At 40.2% G+C, this 19442-nt stretch overlaps 1 protein-coding gene across 1 annotated transcript in view; it reads right to left on the bottom strand.

The window, feature by feature from the left end:
• Nucleotides 1-9861: 9861 nt before the first annotated feature.
• LOC140243797 (uncharacterized) overlaps nucleotides 9862-19442 on the bottom strand; it is a 63908-nt gene continuing 54327 nt past the window's right edge. The window contains exons 3-4 of the mRNA XM_072323468.1: nucleotides 11062-11181; nucleotides 9862-10121 (exon numbers count right to left, since the gene is read on the bottom strand). Of these exons, the coding sequence (XP_072179569.1) occupies nucleotides 9862-10121; nucleotides 11062-11181 (380 nt within the window). The remainder of the gene's footprint in view (nucleotides 10122-11061; nucleotides 11182-19442) is intronic.

Raw genomic sequence — 19442 nt, 5'->3', positions numbered from 1 at the left:
AGCATGTATCTAGGGATTTAAGGACTTTGACTCGACTTTGACCCATTCATACATTTAGGCATTGAGTAATTTTCAAGGTACATGTGTGGAGAAAAAGTGCAATTTCTGAATTGAATAGTAAATTGTTACCATTTTCATCTGGCCCTTGACCCTAAAATTCATAAGATAATCACTTTCAGGTAGAACATGCATAATATGTACTAAGTTTCAAGATAACTTGAGCCACTTCCGAGATATGGAGGAAAAAGTTAGTTCAGCACTTTCACTTGATCTTTGACCTTTTGACCTTTGAGGCAAAAAAAGAAGAAAAAAAAAACTTTCCAGAGAATTTCTATTAGGTTACACACGCATACACCAAGTGTAAAAAAAAAAAAATAACCCTGCTGGCATTGCATAAATAGGAGGGAAATAGTAAAATTTTGAAGTGTTGCACTTGACCTTTGACCCCTGACCTTTGACCCCATGAACCCTACATTCTCTAGATAATCACTTCCAGTCAGTACATGTATATACTATGTTCCATGAAGATACCTTGAACAATTTTCCAAGGTATGGAGAAAAAAAAGAAGTTTTAATATTTTTACTTGACCTTTTGACCTTTGACCTCATGACCCAAACTTTCACCAGAGAATCTTAATTGGGTAATACATGTATACACTAAGTTTCAAGAAAATATCTTCAGGCATTCAATAGATATGCTGGAAATAGTGAAATTTTATGTATTTGACCCTGACCTTTTGACCTTTGACCTCATGACCCAAACATTCACCAGAGAATCTTAATTGGGTAATACATGTATACACTAAGTTTCAAGAAAATCTCTTCAGGCATTCAATAGATATGGTGGAAATAGTGAAATTTTATGTATTTGACCCTGACCTTTTGACCTTTGACCTCATGATCCAAACTTTCACCAGAGAATCTAAATTGGGTAATACATGTATACACTAAGTTTCAAGAAAATATCTTCAGGATTTCAATAGATATGGTGGAAATAGTGAAATTTTATGTATTTGACCTTGACCTTTTGACCTTTGACCTTGAGCATGTCCACCCAAAAGTTGATAGGCACAACTTCACCCCCTAATACACATACATGCCAAGTTTCATTAGGATACCTCAACAGGTTTCGATAGTTACCTTGTCCACAAAATTCATTACGGACGGACGGAAGGACGGACGGACGGACAACCCGAAAACATAATGCCTCCGGCACCACTTCGTGGCGGAGGCATAAAAACAAAAACAAAAACAAAATGTAATACACACACAGGGTCTAACCACTTGGGGTCCCCACTTCTCTTAAAACCCAGAAATGGTTAAGTCTATTTTGTTTTGCTTGTTACTGTACGAGCTGAAATTTTCGCGTACAGATATTTTCGCAAATTGCTACTTGGAAGATATTTTCGTGATTTGTTAATTTCAGAGTTGCGAGGGTCAAACTGAACTTACTTATCTGTGCATTGTTATTTTCGCGGTTCAAAGACGATTCGCAAAATTCGCGAAAATAAAACCACCGCAAAAACTTCAACTCGTACAGTAGTTGACAATGTCGATTGGAAGCTAATTGATTACAAGTTGTGCCAGAGGGATTTTTTTTTGTGTGTGTCAGTTGATGGAAAACCTGGAAGTGGTAGAAGTGCATGCAAGGCCTCCTTTTTTTTTTTTTCTTTGTATCCTTTTTTCTTTTTTTTTTTTTTTTTTTTGCTTGTAAGCTGACAAAACCTGGAAGTGGCACCAGAAATGATAACCTGCCCCCCCCCCCTTTTTTAAATTGTGGCGCCAGCCGTGTGATAAGGCAAAATATTTGAAATGCTGGAAATAGGGAGGAATGCTGAAAAGGCAATGCTCGTCTCCTGGAATGAACCTTCTGGGCTTTCATTATCTACACTGTATCTTGTTTCACAATCTGAGATTCATCAGCAGTTTGGGCACTTATCTTTTAGCCTTGGGATCATCTGGCTGGACCCTCCATATTTCAACATCCAAACATCACAAAACTATAAGACCAACAAGTGTACCTAATTCCTAAGGATATGAATTTGTTCATCTTTATCTACATTCATTGCATACTTTGTCAAACTCGTGTACAGTAATGTGACCCACTTCTACATAGCTTTTTTTTTTAATAAATGAAATTTGCAGAATTTTGAGAAGTATATCTTATAGTTGCTAACTATGTTTCACACCTGGTTCCACCCAAGCTATAACAAAGACTGTGAACATCATCACTTCAGTACTCTATGACGTTATGCTTTGTTGTGCCTTGAGGTCAAAGGTCAGATGGCTCTCATATAATTCAATGTAAACGAGTGTTGCATACAGACAATACATATATTTTTGACATTTTCCTATGCATGTATTAATATGCAAACAATAATAATATAACAATGGGGCAAGAGTATGAACAAATACAAAATAATTAGAAATGTGTTGTGTACTACAGCAACAATATCACTTAATACATTAAAAACCACCTGATCACAAGACAGGTGTCTGATCTACAAGACAAAAAAAAAAAAAAAAAGAAGCAAACAATGACAAGAACAATCCAACCCAACACAGGAATTTCATCAATTTGAATACATTAAAAACACTGACATACAAATTGTATTCTGTATACTGTTTGCCACTGGGAGCAGTGATTTAAAAACTTGAGTCACCACATTCGATACTTATGTGTAGGTCAGTCGTATCATAAAACATCCTACGACATAAAAACTTTGTAATAAAGCCTAAAATATAAGGAGATTTCAATATTTTTCTCACTAAACCATAACTGGATGGTTCAGTCAAGAAACAATATTACTATAACTACTGTTCACATTTTGTATATCTCACTATACTTAACATTGATTATATTGATTAACTCTTTTTACACTGGTTGTTTCTATCCCTAACTCACATTCTAGAACTATTTTAAAGCACTAAAGCTGAGTGTTTGTTTTGTCTGCAAATGGTAAATAATGCCTTTGAACTTGTGGAAGTTAGTAATCAGTGATTAGTGTATACTATCACAGACAGCATAAGGAGACATACTTTCGATTAATCATAGATCTTTGCTCATTCACTTTATCTAAGACCTTGTCCAATCCTTAGGATCTTATTTGTATTATGGAACATTTTTCTTTTTCTAACTGATAATGTGCTTTTTTATTTCATTCCAGAGGAGATATAATCTCTATAGGGGGTGAAATATTCCGCTACGGCCAACTCTTGTAAGTACATCTGTTCCACATCAACAGGTCTTACATTTGAACTACACAAACACTGTACTGTAAAACAAGATTTTTGCAAGCATGAAACTTTCACAAATTTCTGAGGAGCCAATATAAGCCAAAGTAAATTGTACATGAAAGGTTTTACCTTAATTGTCATAGCTTAATTGTCATAGGAAGAGAGATAGATATAAACATAGACATAAGGGCCCGAATTCTCAAAGGTGGTACAAATGAAACCATGGTTTAAACCATGGACAAAAACCATGGAGCGCCAAGTGTTGCATGGAATATTTCGTTATGAAATCAGTCATTTCGTCGATGAAATTATTATTTTGTAAAGAAATGACATTTTGTAACTAAATGAACATTTCGTCCACAAAATGATAATTTCGTTAACGAAACGGTCATTTTGTCGATGAAATTACCAATTTCGTAACGAAATATTTCGTGCGACACTTGGCCCTCCATGGTTCTTGTCCATGGTTAAAACTATGGTTTCATTTGTACCACCTTCGTGAATTCGGGCCTAAAAGAACGAGTCTCAAATACGCCATGGAACCAACAAGGTTTTTTTTTTTTAATTACAAAATTTTCAGCCTGCCTCAGGCCTTCGTCAGTGTAGTGCACATGCTGAGACAATGATAAGTTTTTGCAAACATGAATCATAACAACATAACATCATAACAATGCCCTGCGCGTCATGCGCATAGTGCGTTGCCCTGGAGCTGCGTTGTCAAGGAGAGCGTTGCAACACTTGTGGAGATTAGGGGTATGGTAGAAAGTGATGTACAATAATTAAAATCTCAATGAAGACTCGACTCAAACTCAACAAAAGTTCTGAGTATATGTGCATATTATAAATATGCTATATACACTATATATAAATACATTGTTATATATACGTCCATGTAATATTAGCTCAGCATGTGCACTACACTGACGAAGGCCTGAGGCAGGCTGAAAATTTTGTAATAAACAAGAGACCCGCGGGTCTAGCGCTCACCTGAGTATCGCAAGTTCACCTTTCACGCAGTCACTAATCTAAATTATTCACAGCTCTACTAAAATTTGACCAGGCTTCTCAAGTAGAAGATGAAAATGTACAATAAGGGCCGAAATTTTTAAAGATTCCTTCATTTGGGGGGATTGGGGGCCCCCTGGGGCCCTCTGGGTGGGGCATGGTGCCCATTTTGATAAATTGAGATCCTGACCCCCTAGGGATGCTACCTGCCAAGTTTGACGAAAATCCATCATAAGGTTTTCAGGAAGAAGATGAAAATGTACAATTCAGGCCCCCATTTGGACCTTCCCAACCCCCCCCCCCCCCTGCCCCCAAGAGGGGCACCCCTGGATTTGCTATGAACAAACTTGAAACTACAGTCATTAATGTACTCACTCATAGTATTATCTTAGCTCTATAACTTCTGATTCTAGAGAAGATTTTTAAAGATTCCTTCATTTTGGGGGGTTTGGCCCCGCTGGGGCCCCTGGGTGGGGCATGGTGCCCATTTTAACAAATCGAGATCCTAACACCCTAGGGATACTACCTGCCAAGTTTGGTGAAAATTGGTCATGGGGTTCTCAAGAAGAAGATGAAAATGTATAATTTAGGCCCCATTAGGACCCCTCCCCTGGGTCCCAAGGGGGGCACCCCTGATTCTGCCATGAACAAACTTGAAACTACAGTCATCAATGTACTAACTCATAGTATTAACTTAGCTCTATCACTTCTGGTTCTAGAGAAGAAGATTTTTACAGATTCCTTAATTTTGGGGGGTTTGGGTCCCCCTGGGGGCCCCCTGGGTGGGGCATGGTGCCCATTTTAACAAATTGAGTTCCTAACCCCCTAGGGATGCTACCTGCCAAGTTTGATGAAAATCGGTCTTGGGGTTTTCAAGAAGAAGATAAAAATGTAAAAGTTTACGCACGACGGACGACGCACGACGGACGACGCACGACGGACGACGCACGACGGACGACGCACGACGCACGACGCACGACGCACGCCGGACGCCGGACGAAGGGCGATCGCAATAGCTCACTTGAGCCTTTGGCTCAGGTGAGCTAAAAAAAACCTTGTTGGATCCATGGCGTATTTGAGACTCGTTCTTCTTATAATTGCAACATTCGAAGTCCAACACGTGGAAAGTTCCAAGATGTACATAGACATACATATAGATAGATAATACAGTGTAGAGACATACACATTTATACAGATAGAATACACACTCTTGCTACACATCAATGACTACTCCAGAAAAAAAAAAAAATATTATAACAAGAAGCAGAGAGAGCAAAGTAAGAACCAGGAGAGGATGAAGACGGAAACAGAAATGAAAGCATAGTCACCATCATGTAATTTGCAATGCCACATGGCATTCAAAAACTGGATTTTACCGGATTATCAAAGAGAAAATGACAAACATTTGAAAATATCACTGCCATATCAGTCAGTATTAGTCGAGTATGGAATCAACACACTTTATACAGATAACTCTTTTGTTCTCATGGTATTTAAATTTGTTAGAATGGAACAAATAAAGTATATAATAAACACACACAAACCATGTGTATACTGTATGTAATTCAGTGTACACCCATCACATGCTGAAAGACAAATGTTAAATGTGATGCTATCTCATTAATTTTGTATTACAAGCTGTTTGTACTTTCATGCTTTAGTTTGACGACACATGTAAGAAAAGTGAGTTTATGACTCCTGTGTGTTTCCCTCTCACTCCCCACTTCATTTCATAGGAATCAATCACATCAAAGCATCTGAACACATCTCCACTGCACATGCACATGGCCTAACCGATGCATGAACTCTGTTACTTTTCCACTTGTCTTTTCCCTTCTCTCCACTCTCTTCAGGGTCAGACTATAAACACTGAATGCACTGCATGCATTATGGCACTATCAGCTATATTTCAGCTTTTTCATTTTTCAATTTGAAATAAGTGCAATATGGTGCAAAATCATGTATATTTAGAACACAACTTTACTTAAAGAAGAAATTTATAGGAAATAATATCATATAAATTGACTGTTTTCCATCATTTATTGTTATTTTTATTAATATCTGACATAAATCATGCAATAAAGTTGTCTCTGCTTTGAATATAAGAATCTTTATTTTTACCTAATTTGAGCACTCGATGCGGCTACGAAAAGTGCCAAATCTGCGACGTCACCAAATGTGTATGCAACCCAGTGGGATTTACGTATCTCTAGGCAAACTGTGTGCACTTTTCAGGAAATTGGTGTGTAATTTGTTGTCAATCTAGAATAAATCGTCCTCCAAAACTATATATTCACGTTGTGAAATTGTTTGTTTGTTTGTATTCATTGGAATCATTTTTTACACCCATAAATTTACGGAAAAACAAAGTTTTAAAAGCACAAAGCCTATCGTCAGCTCAAGATTCACGATCGCCGTGATCAGCTGTTCCTTGGTACAGCCACAATTTGCTGTTATTATTGACGCAACAAATCGATTATTGTGGGGGGATTGTGTATAGCTGAGGTAATCTTACATACTCATGAAGAGCTGTAATTGATTGGAAATCATTTTTACACTCATAAATTTACGGAAATACGTTTGAAAAGCACAAAACCCACCGTAATCAGCTCAAGATTCGCGATCGCCATGATCAGGTGTACGCACAACAGTACCAGCAGAATCGGCAGTGAAGAGGTATTCCTTGATGCCGTGATTTCAGCTTGATTCTTCTTCGAAATGGCATGATGAAGGTTTGTTAGATAAATGTGACCTTCTTTTTCTCTTGTGTGTTGGTTTAAATTCTAATTTCTACCTCATCTTGCTAAAAACACAGTTTAACAAAACGGGAAACTGCAACATTTCTGTGCTGAGCAGCAGTCACGATAGACGTGTTGCATGCAAGCATGCACCGCTGCTGCAGCGATCCCCATAGTATAACACGTAGGTTGCTTGTAAACAAGGGGGTCCTCGGTGCAGTTGACCAATCGTGAACACGTATTTCGATCACGTGTCTTGGTAGCAAGGCTTTTTACACGTCTGGGAGACGATTTGCATAAACTTACGCATGTTTCAGACGAATTTATGAGTGAAAGTGAGTAGCATGACATCATGTCATGACCATATTTGGAATAAGCAGAGGCAGAGCTTTCTGTAGGTACCAAATGTGTCAGGGTTCAACGCAGAATATCTAAGACACGATCGCCAAAAGAACAGTCATTTTCGCCGTAAGTGAAGGCGATTTGGTCTTTAGACCTAAGATTTTGGCCAACTTTTGAGATTGACATACCACTTTTCTCTTCAAAATTCCACATTTTGAAGGTTGTATTTCGAAATGTTGATATCAATCAGAAACTAGAAAATTTCCCCTACAACGTGATACCAAAATGTCAATTTGGTCCCTGAGGTCATTTTTTTTTAACCTTTTTCGGGCTGTAGCGCGAAATCACATTGCCGAGAAGTTTCGGGTTTTGCCAGAGCGGGTCTCATATAGCCGTACGGCAAATCAGCTCATACACATTTGGTGACGTCACTCAAATTCGACATTTCTTGTAGCGAACAGAGCTACGTGGTCATGGAAATTGGGTGTTTTTTCAATCTCAAAAACAGTTTGGGGGTAAAGTTACATCGTCTAAAAGACATCCAGTTTTGTTAACTAACTTCTTAGCTTTCCGTAGATATCAAACTTGTCGTATTTCTAGATTCTCTATAAATTTCTGCTTTACTTAAATAATTCTTGTCTATTCTCTATAGAAGATGGTCCTGCAAGACATCATTTTGAGCTTTTTTCCCCAAATGTGGTCAAGGGTGAATGAGTCTAGAATGTATGTCCCTATCTTTGACTGACATGACTTAGTAGATGGCAAAATTTTTAGAGCCCTCATTGGATTATTCAGTTAGAAAAGAAAAAAGCTGTAAGATACAGCCATGTATGGGTATCCTCTAGCCAACAAAACGCATAGGGAAGAAGTTTACCTTACTCAGATAAGCGTAAGCAGGCTGCTCATCCAATATCTACTGTATTACTGATCTATCTGCCAGTTTTGTTTTTTCTTTCTTTCTTTCTTTCTGGGGGTGTAAGAATAATGTTGCTGGGCATGTAAGAGTGAGATGGGATGTTGGGGAGTGACACTCACACAGGAGGCATGATACTTGTTTTATGAACACAGTTAAAATTGCTTATAAAGTTAAATTTTTATGATAGTCTATGGCAGCCTGTGTATTATGGAAATTTAAAATCAATTTTATCTTTGGATAAAACAGAGCCCTGATCTAGGCAAGCATACGCATGGTATCACCCTCGGCAAATTTTAGTCAATGATTACTCCTTCAAAGTTCACGCTTGTCAAGGCTGACAAGGGTGATACACAGTGGTGAGATCCCTGATGTACAATTTTGTATGTAATATCTATGTAGCTGAAAAAGAAAAATGACGGAATTATGCAACATTTATATTATATTGGATGGCTATGAATGGGATACCAGGGAATATTGCACGAGTTAGGGCCAATATTGCACGAATCGAAGATGAGTGCAATATTGACCCTAACAAGTGCAATATTCCCTGGTATTCCATGAATTAATGCCATCCAATATAATTATTATCATCTACAATCAAGCAGAGAAGGCATAAACTGCACAAAAATACCGGGCTTCTACTCGTTTTTGAAGTTGACTTAACGGTCACATCCCAGCCCTGAAAAGGGGAAGCCCCTAAAACTGCGTATGAAGCATGCAAGCAACTAGCAAGATGTTTGCGCGCTTGTGAATTGTAACAAAATGATGCGCACTATTGCAAGCGTTTGCGCACACAGCAAGCGCTCATGCAACACACGAGACAGGATATGGTGTGATCTTGAACGGCCAGTATCAACGGTAGTCTATGGGGAATTAATACGTTGGCCTATGCGTTTTGTTCAATATGCTCTGATATTGAACGGTAAAAATTGAGCGGACAACAATACGCGTTTTTAATGCGCCGCTGAGACGTCCTAAATAGGTGATAATTCTTTTTTCAGATGGACCTTATGGACTTACGGCTCAACTCACACAGGAAAATACTAAAAACATAACCTCAACAGCATTTGCTACACACGTATCTAGATGTAATAACCGTATCCGGGCAATTACCCCCAGAAGGCAATTACCCCCCGGCTAAATACTGGTTAGTGGTAAGGTTAGAGTTAAGATTAGGGTTAGGGTTAGGTTTAGTGTTAGGAGTTTGGGTTTGGGTTAGGATTAGGTTCAGGATTAGGATTAGGATTAGGGCCAGGGGAAGGGTCCGGGGTAATTGCCCAGGGGGTAGTTGCCCTAGACCCGTAATAACAGCTAAAGGAGATGTGGTCACTCAAACTGTCATTAAGGCACTGTGGAGTGAGTAGAGTGGGATGTCCGCTGGAAGCTCAAGTACATTAACGGTTATCACAGCAAAAATACAGTGGCAACCAATCAGATGAGTATTTCAATTTATGCTATATTACATACAAATAATACAAATGACATGTCAAGCTGCAATCAAATATAGGAAATCTTTTGAAGAAACAGATCTTCAAAAATGGAGAGGACATGACAAGGCCCACAATGAGACAAAGAAATGAAGAGCAGTCTATTAAGGCACCATGCTGATCATCGCGTCAAGTATTAAAGAGTAGTCTCAATTTGTAAGACCACCTCTTCAGCTAGCCCCTCTTCATCTTCAGCCTGCTGCTCTTCATCTTCAGCTGGCTGCTCTTCGTCTTCAGCTGGCTGCTCTTCGTCTTCAGCTGGCTGCTCTTCGTCTTCAGCTGGCTGCTCTTCGTCTTCAGCTGGCTGCTCTTCGTCTTCAGCTGGCTGCTCTTCGTCTTCAGCTGGCTGCTCTTCGTCTTCAGCTGGCTGCTCTTCATAATTCCTAATACGACGTCCTATTGGAAGGTAAAACATTACAGGAAACAAAGTGTCAGTACTTATCCAGTCCAAGAGATACATATCACTTTTTCCATGTCAATGAAACTCTAAATGTTGTATAATCTATCTAGCTAGTAATTTACATGTAGGCAATGAAGGTGCAAACACATGCAGCACCAATAACTGTTCTGTATTCATATCCAAGATCCAAAAGGCTTTCACTCCATGAACTTTCCCCTTTTCTTCATCTTTAAAGCCAGGGTTGATGATGAGATGCCACAGAATGCCACAAACTGCCACTGCAGCTGAAAGGCATCTATTTTAAACTCGACTGTTTGCAAGTATACTCATGCCATAATTTTCCCAATCATATTCCCCATAAATATCATCCAGACATAGTGTGATCTTATTGGTTCATCTCCCTTCCCTGTGACGGTAGCTTAGTCACATACCATTTATCGTGTTTGGACTCCCAGAAACTCACTGTAGAATTTCACACTGTTCTACATCTCTTGGTGAATTAATTCTCACATGGGTAACTTTTGGTGCTTGGCAATGTAAAGAGAATGGCTGCCTGAAATATAGCAGTAGCAATCCCTCCCCCTTCCCTATCCTCCAATTTCTGCAGATTGATTATGCCAGATGACAATTAGCAGAGATAAATGGAAGCTCTCTCTCTCTCCCTCTCTCTTTTTAAATCTCAATTTTCCTTAAAGTTTTGTGGCATTGGAAGGTATCTGAAGTTTTGCAGCATCTCCTAGTTATTTCAAATATCTCATACAAATATCATGTAACATATAGATCAAGGAGATGCCATGCAGGTTTGGGCAAAGAATGCAGAGAATACTTCTACCTAATCATCTAATTGCAGCAACAACAAGCTATTCCTGTTTCAGATATGTACATTATATCAAAAGAGGGTGCCTTAATCTTCAAAGAAGTACATGCATCACTCACTTGGTTTGCATCCTCTCTTGCTGATCCTCACCAGCTGCTTCCTATATATGGCAACAAGAATAATACCTACACCAAGGATGACAGCCGACAGACCATAGGCAATTCTATGAGATGTATCACCTGTAAAAGACAAAGCAACGAAAGAGCAAATGGCACAAAAGTTGAATGAAGCGAAGTCACACAGACAATAGCATTAAAATTATAAGGGATTTATCACAACTGGCTATCAGATAATCAAGGAAAGTGTCAACTCTCGCTCAGTGTAATATGTACATCAACACTATACTATGTCAAACCAAGCACATGGCTTGATTACACAGAATAGTAGAATACAGCATGAATAGTAGAAACAAAAATTCTCTTTTGAAAAGCAGACTTTTAATGTCATATCAAATGTTTGTGGTTGAATCAATCATTTGCAGATTGACACAAGATCATCAGTTTCACTGGATATACTACACAACATTGATCAAAAGCATGAAAATTTAATTCCAATACTCACTTTGAAATCTGAATGTACAAAGGTGTTCAGTACCCTTTCACACACATTGTATGTACACCAAGGAAGAGATACATCATTGGTCAAAATCAAATGTCATTAGCAAATCAGTACCAAAGCTTAACACTCACTCTGCATCAACAGGTCTTAGAGGGAAGCAGTCCTGAGATTTTCACTGTACTGATAATTAAGAAGAGTAAAAAATATAACCTTTCACCAATTTATACGCGTGGACATCAAAAATTGTCTCCGTACGCGATTTTTTAAATATAATTCCTGCAAACGATCGTGTAAGAGCCTGCCAAAAGGTGCAACGTCATTGATGCCCTACTCTCAAGTTGACAGCCTCAGAAAACCAATTTAAGTGTTCAAAATGATCATATCTGATTTTTTCATAAAATGTGACAATATGTGGTTTTATTATTTCAAACAAAATATTTCAAGCTTATTCATATATATACAATCAATATAAAAATAAATAGTAAACATGTATTTATAAATAACTAGGGATGACGAGCAGAACACCGCTGGAAAGAGTTGTGCATCGATGACGTATGACTCTCCGCCAAGACTTGCTCCTTTGCAGAGTCACACTTTCTTAACCGAAATGTACGAGCTTATTTGGTGATTTGAAAGTTTGTTTTTGATGAAAGTAGTTCATTGGAGGTACCAACAACAACATATCTTTTTAAATTTCGTGAGGACTGCGTCCCTTTAAATGTACAGAACAAGGCAAGTGCCAAAATGTGTCTCGCCCATTCGTGTAGAAAAAATTGATGTTTTTTAACTCCCAGAAATTCATTGACCCCATATATGACCTTTGACCTCATGGTGACCTTCAACTCCCCAAGGGACATTTACCAGCCAAGTTTGGTCACAACGGACACATGGATCAAAAGTTATGAGCCATAATCGAAATAAGCTGTAAAAACATCGGGCCCTTAAAGTTTGTTGACCCCTTTCTGTGACCTTTGACGTGGAACTTCCCAAGGGACATCTACCATCCAAGTTTGGTCACAAACAGACATGTGGATCAAAAGTTTTCAGTCATAATCAAAACACACCGTAAAAACTTAACATTGGTCCCTTAAAGTTAATTGACCCCTGCCTGTGACCTTTGACCTTGAGGTGACCTTCATGTTTTGTAAAATGTGTAACTTTGTATTACCACTCTTCCCTCCAAGCTTGATTGACATTGAAGCACTCAGTACAAAGTAATTTAAGTTTTTGTAGCGTTACAGACGGACGACGGACTGACAGACACCGCAGGCGATCCTTTTAGTCTCCCCTCACCTCCAATGGGCTTGACAATAAAACTGAACAGCCAGATCAATGAATTTTCATCCAAAAATTTGAAAAAAAAAGAATATCATTAAGTTTCTCATGTTTTCACACAAGGCAATCGCCAAATTGTGTCTCGCCCATTCGCGTACAAGGAATTAATATCTTTTATAACTCCCAGAAGTTAATTGACCTGCTTATGACCTTTGACCTTGTGGTGACCTTCAACACCCTAAGGGACATTTACCATCCAAGTTTGGTCACAAACGGACAAAGGGATCAAAAGTGATGAGCCATAATCGAAACACACCATAAAAACTTATCATTGGGCCCTAAAAGTTTGTTGACCCCTTTCTGTGACCTTTGACCTTGTGATGACCTTTAACTCCCCAAGGGACATCTACCGTCCAAGTTTGGTCACAAACGGACATAGGGATCAAAAGTTATGAGCCACAATCAAAACACGCCCTAAAAACATAACATTGGGCCCTAAAAGTTTGTTGACCCCTGTCTGTGACCTTTGACCTTGTGACGACCTTCATCTCCCCAAGGGACATCTTCCATCCAAGTTTGGTCACAAACGGACAAAGGGATCAAAAGTTATGAGCCATAAACGAAATGCGCCCTAAAAACTTAACATTGGGCCCTAAAAGTTTGTTGACCCCTGTCTGTTACCTTTGACCTTGTGGTTACCTTCAACTTCCCAAGAGACATCTACCATCACCCAAGTTTGATTGCCATTGTAGCAACATGTGCTGAGTTACGTGTGATAAGAGAGTCTTGCAAGTAAACTGTAACGTATGACCTCAAATGACCTTTGACCTTATCATGTGACCTCTTACGGCACCATAACATGAAGGTACCCCCAGTGCATCCATCACCCAAGTTTGATTGCCATTGTAGCAACATGTGTCGAGTTATAATAATAATAATAATAACTCAGTATTTATATAGCGCTTATCAATGAAATTCTCTAAGCGCTTTACATACTATATACCTAAACATAAACTACTGCATGATCCAAAATACTACAATTAACACAAATAATTAATCACTTCAATGATAATAATAATTGCATAAGTACACAGTGGTTTACACTACAATGAAAGCACAATACCCTCAACAGGCTGGTAACATTTACCTGAGCAACTAATAACGGAAAAGATAAGCCTTAAGTGCAGTTTTGAAACTGCTGAGGGATGGCTGATTTCTTAAGCTCAAGGGGAGTGAATTCCAGAGTGAAGGGGCGGCGACTGAAAAGGCTCTGTCACCATGGGTGTGGGAGACTACCTTAGGGACTTTTACGAGATTCTGTTCAGCTGATCGTAGAGAGCGGGATGGTTGATATGGAGAAATCATGCTAGAGATATATGTGGGAGATTTTCCTTGAAGACTCTTAAATGTGATAACTAGGATCTTGAACAGAATGCGCTTATCGATGGGTAACCAGTGTAGTTGTTGAAGAGTATTAGATACATCATGTTTCCTAGGAACCCTCTGGACAATCCTGGCTGCAGTGTTCTGGATTCGCTGAAGTTGGCTGATCAGGGATTGTGGGAGTCCAAACAAGAGGCTGTTATTGTTATCAAGTCTACTGGTTATAAATGCATGAACTAAAGCCGACGTCGCTGGAGTAGTGAGATACTGTCTAATCTGTCCTATCCTTCGGATGGCTATCATGGCAGAACGGCAGATAGAGCTGACATGTTCTTTCATTGTGAGATGTTGATCCATGATGCAACCAAGATTCCTTCCGAATGGGGATGCTTCCACCACCAGATCTCCAACTCCAACGGACAACTGCTCAGGCATATGCCGAAATCGTGATGAGAAATGAACGATTTCAGTTTTTGCATCATTCAGTGTAAGCATGTTCTCGTGAGACCAAGCTTTGACATCTGCAAGGCATTCACTGACAAGAGAGAGTGATTGAGCCCTGTCACTTGATCGGAAAGTCAAATAAATTTGGGTGTCGTCAGCGTACATCATCACTTCCAATCCATGCGCTTTAACAATATCATATATCGGAGCACTATAGAGTGTGTAGGTAAGTGGACCCATTACAGATCCCTGTGCTACACCACACGTGTCGCTGTAAATGCTTGAAGATGAACCGTTGATCATCACGACATGGGATCTGTTAGCCAGGTATGACTGAAACCAGTTGAGGACTGTACCGCCAAATCCATAGCGTTCAGCCAACCTCCGGAGCAAGATTTGATGGTCGATAGTATCGAAAGCCGCACTATAGTCTAAGAGAACAAGCACAACTTCCTGGTGGCCGTCCAGCGCCAGAAGAATGTCATTTTGGACCCTTATCAGAGCTGTTTCCACGGAATGATTGGCTCTGTATGCTGACTGTACATCTGGCAGAAGGTTATTGATAGCCAGATAGTCCTTGATCTGGCTTGCAGCTATTCTCTCAACCAACTTTGCGACAAAGCTCAAGTTCGATATGGGACGGTAACTACTGAGTTCATTACGAGGAAGGTTGTCCTTCTTCAGCCTGGGTGTTACAATTGCCTGCTTCATGCTCTCTGGCACAACTCCTGCCTGGAGACTACCGTTGACCATATTTGTTAAGATAGGAAGCAGGGCTGATGAACACCTTTTCAATAAAGACGTCGGGATAGGGTCCAGATTACATGTAGAGTTTGATGTTAATTTGATAGTTTTCAGCACTGTGTCATCAGTGACAACATCAAATTCCCTCAAAGTAGCAGTACAATTCTCAGTAACTTGAACTGACATATCTTGAAGGGGGCAACTGTTTAACTCAGCCCTCAATTTCTGGATTTTCCCATCGAAGAAGTTTCCAAAAGAGGTGGCAAGTTGCAGGTCAGAGTCATGTTCTGGAAGAACTGTCTGTGACGTGGGTGCGGAGAGGCTGCTCGCCAAGCGAAAGAGGGCGCGGCTGTCAGCAACACGTACCTTTTCCAGAAAATAATTGGATTTTGCTTGCAGAAGTTCCTTGTTGTATGATATACAACTCTCCTTGTAGATTTCTTTGTTGACAGTTAGCTTCGTTTTTCTAGCACGACGCTCCTTCTTTTGTCGCTCTTGCTTAGCACGGCGCAAGCTCTGAGTGTACCAAGGTGCATGTGGCCTCAAGATAACATCTTTCTCTTCTATTGGAGCATGCTCATCAAGGATTCCTCGAAGCTCTCGATCATAGAGTTCCATCAGTTGTTCTGGAACAGTTGGTAGATCATCACTACATAAATCCGAGGAAGTGATGTCGTTACAGAACCTGTCCATGGCAATGTCCTTCAGTTTCCTAGCAGTAATGTGTCACTTAATTGGATCGGGTCTTCTCGTATTCAAGCGACACATAATTGCAGAATGGTCTGATGGTAGGCTCTGCGATGTTGTAACTGACGATACCAGGGAATCGTCGTCCCTAGAAATAATGAGGTCTAGGGTATGGCCTGCCGTGTGCGTCGAGCATGCAATGTGATTCTTTAACTTAGACATTTGGAGGGTGTCCAGAAAACTAGACGCATCAGCACTATCCGACTTCTCAATATGTATGTTACGTGTGATAAGAGAGTCTTGCAAGTAAACTTTAACGTATGACCTCAAATGACCTTTGACCTTATCCTGTGACCTCCAACGGCACCATAACATGAAGGTACCCCCAGTGCATCCATGACCCAAGTTAGGTTGTAATCCAAGCAACTTATGTGAAGTTATTTGTCAAAAGAGAGTCTTGCAGGTAAACTTTAACATAGAAAAGAGAGTCTTGCACATACTCTTTAATATATGACCTCAAATGACCTTTGACATCATCACATGACCTCTGACAACACCATAACATGAAGATACCCCTAGTGCTTCTATCACCCAAGTGTGGCTGCCATTGCTGTAACAGCTGCCAAGTTATGCATCATAAGAGAGTCTTGCAGGTAAACTTTAACATTTGTGACGTACGACGGACGGACAGACGGACGACGGACGACGGACGGACGCCATTTGGATCCCTTAGTCTCGCCTTCACCTCCGGTGGGCGAGACAAAAAGTATTGTTGGTTGCCATAATAGCAAATAGTTGGCAGCAGCGTTATCATGTATGCAAATTAGATGAGGTATATGTGTAATAAAGTAATCATGACATCTCAACTTGGCAAGTAGATCAACTAACAACTAGAAAAGCACTCTGAGAGTGCAGACCTTGGACCACCAAGCAGTTCATTTCCACCACTTACAGGCCTCGAATTAACCGACGGCCATCGATGGCCATGGCCGTCGGTGCCCCTCTCGTTGGCTGCAATGCCTTTTTTTCCTTGATCAAAGTTACGGCCAAAAAAAATGTGCCCTTTTTCTTGTGGCAGTGGTGCCCTTTTAGAAATGACGTATAATATGCCCTTTCTCAAAGTCTACTCAAATATCATACCGTCAGTTCACTCGCGTCCCAATATATCTGATTCAAACTCAAAGTATATCTTTCCGAGATACGAGACGACGTGTACGTACATGTGTCTACACCCGACCGGCTTTTTACCGTCCCGACTGCCTCCGCAGCGCATCGGCCATAGAGTTACTAGCTAGGCAGCGGCGGGCCGGAGCAAGTGGTCGCAAGCCATGCTAAAAAATGCCAGGCCTGTCGGACGGCTGCGAGCATTGCCATCTCTCTCGCTCTGCATTCATGCCCACCCGACGCGACCCGCGCCAACGCCGCATGCTTAAAGCAAAATGGCGCCGGAGGTGCTCCAAAGCGAGCGTGGCTTGTGCGTTGAGAACGTACTGTATTACAGAACCTACATCGTATTGCGTATGGCCTACTGCCTAACGTCGTCTGCTGCGGAGAGATCTGATGCGTGCGTGCGCTGCTATACAAATGATGCACAGGATAGAATGCGTTAGTGGAGGCAATCCTGTGCATCATTTGTTTTATAAAATGGGTCGAAAATTCGAAAACTAACAGCATTTTTCAGCGTTTTTCACGTACCTTTGTGGGTCAAGACGTCTGAAGATGTTCGTCCCAAACATTTACGCACGTCGCACTCGGAAATCCCGCACATATAAGTATGATGGGGGGTTGGGTTTCCGGACACTTAAGTTCCCGCATGAAAACTTACTTATTTTACATAGAATATGCACCCTTTACCTTAAAGACTTGATATAGACTCCTCATATAGGCCTACTAGACAACATACTCTGAAAACGGCGTGAGAATTAACCTGCTAAATCGTTGGATTTGCCCTTCAAAGTGACTCCATGTACGCGTCCGGTCCCACAACGCTTGGTCTACTGTACACTGTACGTATGTTACGTACGCCACACTTTTATGCACAAGGGAAGAAAGGCCGGCCGGCCGGCAGTCCGAACTAGAAGTTGTTTACAGGATTGACAGCGCGTATGCATGCAATTCAAAGGAGCCGCCGCGCGCACAGACGATCGGCAATATGATTTAACACGCAGTGCAATGGGACTGAGTACTAGTAACCAAAGCACACGTGACTCATTTCAGCGCTTCCTATGGGCTACATTCTTGAACCCATTTTATAATGGAGTGTAGCAGCACGGTCGATAGCATACAGCTCTATGGGGCATTCACATCACGTATAAACACCCAACATGCCCTTTCGAATGTGGCCTTGGTGCCCCTCTGACTGACCTAAGTGCCCTGGCCTCTTGGAAAAAGTGCCCTTTTCTAACATTTAATGGCCTTGCCCCTCCAAAATCCTATTTCGAGGCCTGCACTTATCTCGTTTTTCCATAGAGATCAGTGATTTCCATCACTGATTTCTACTCACACATACATGTTGAAAATCACCTAATTTCCCAATACAGAAGCCTTTTGTTTACATCATCAGCTTCCAGCTGCGCAGCGCGTCGCCCATGCAGAGCAAGCACATTAGTGCGCATATGCAAACCTCAAATACACTCATGTTGAACTCCTAAGTTCACTGACCCTACCTGCCAAAAGATAAAAAATCCTTCAAAAATTCATAAAAATTCCTGGATCACTACCAAAATTTAATCATCTGTTTCTTATGTCATTACCAACCTTTCCTGTAAGTTTCATCCAAATAATTTTACAACTTTTAAGAGTCATTTTGCACACAGACAAACAAACAAACCAACCAATGCTGGCAAACCTTCTTGGCAGAGGTTAAAAAAGAGACATATTTGGCTCAATACATAGTAACTATAACTCCCCTTTAAAGGAATAATACTTGCCACTAATAATTACAAATCAACATAAATTTATGCAAACAAAATGTATACATGAACAAGTGGAGAGTTTGTGTTCAGGCCAATGATACAGCAGTAGCTCAATGACACTTTCGCCACAACAAATTTGCTTACTTTTAGAGTGATTTTTGTCTGTTTCATAATCTATGGAAATATAAAGTTTCTTGCTTTGTTCCACATAACATCCAATCTGGCCATATAAGATATATGAATAATCCGAATGAGTTCTAGGGCAACCTTGATTTATAAACATTACAAAAAAGAAGTCCTTTTGATCTTTGCTAATAACTTCAAATGTATGTAATCCAGATACTGTAAAAGTGTTATTTTCGCGCAACTAATTTTTCGCGCTCGGCAGGGTAAGAAGAGTTTCGCGTGTTTTTAATTCCGCGGAATCAAGACAT

Source organism: Diadema setosum, chromosome 2 (genome assembly GCF_964275005.1).
Source record: "Diadema setosum chromosome 2, eeDiaSeto1, whole genome shotgun sequence".
Classification (NCBI taxonomy): Eukaryota; Metazoa; Echinodermata; class Echinoidea; order Diadematoida; family Diadematidae; genus Diadema; species Diadema setosum.
This window is presented reverse-complemented; position numbering and strand designations above follow the sequence as displayed.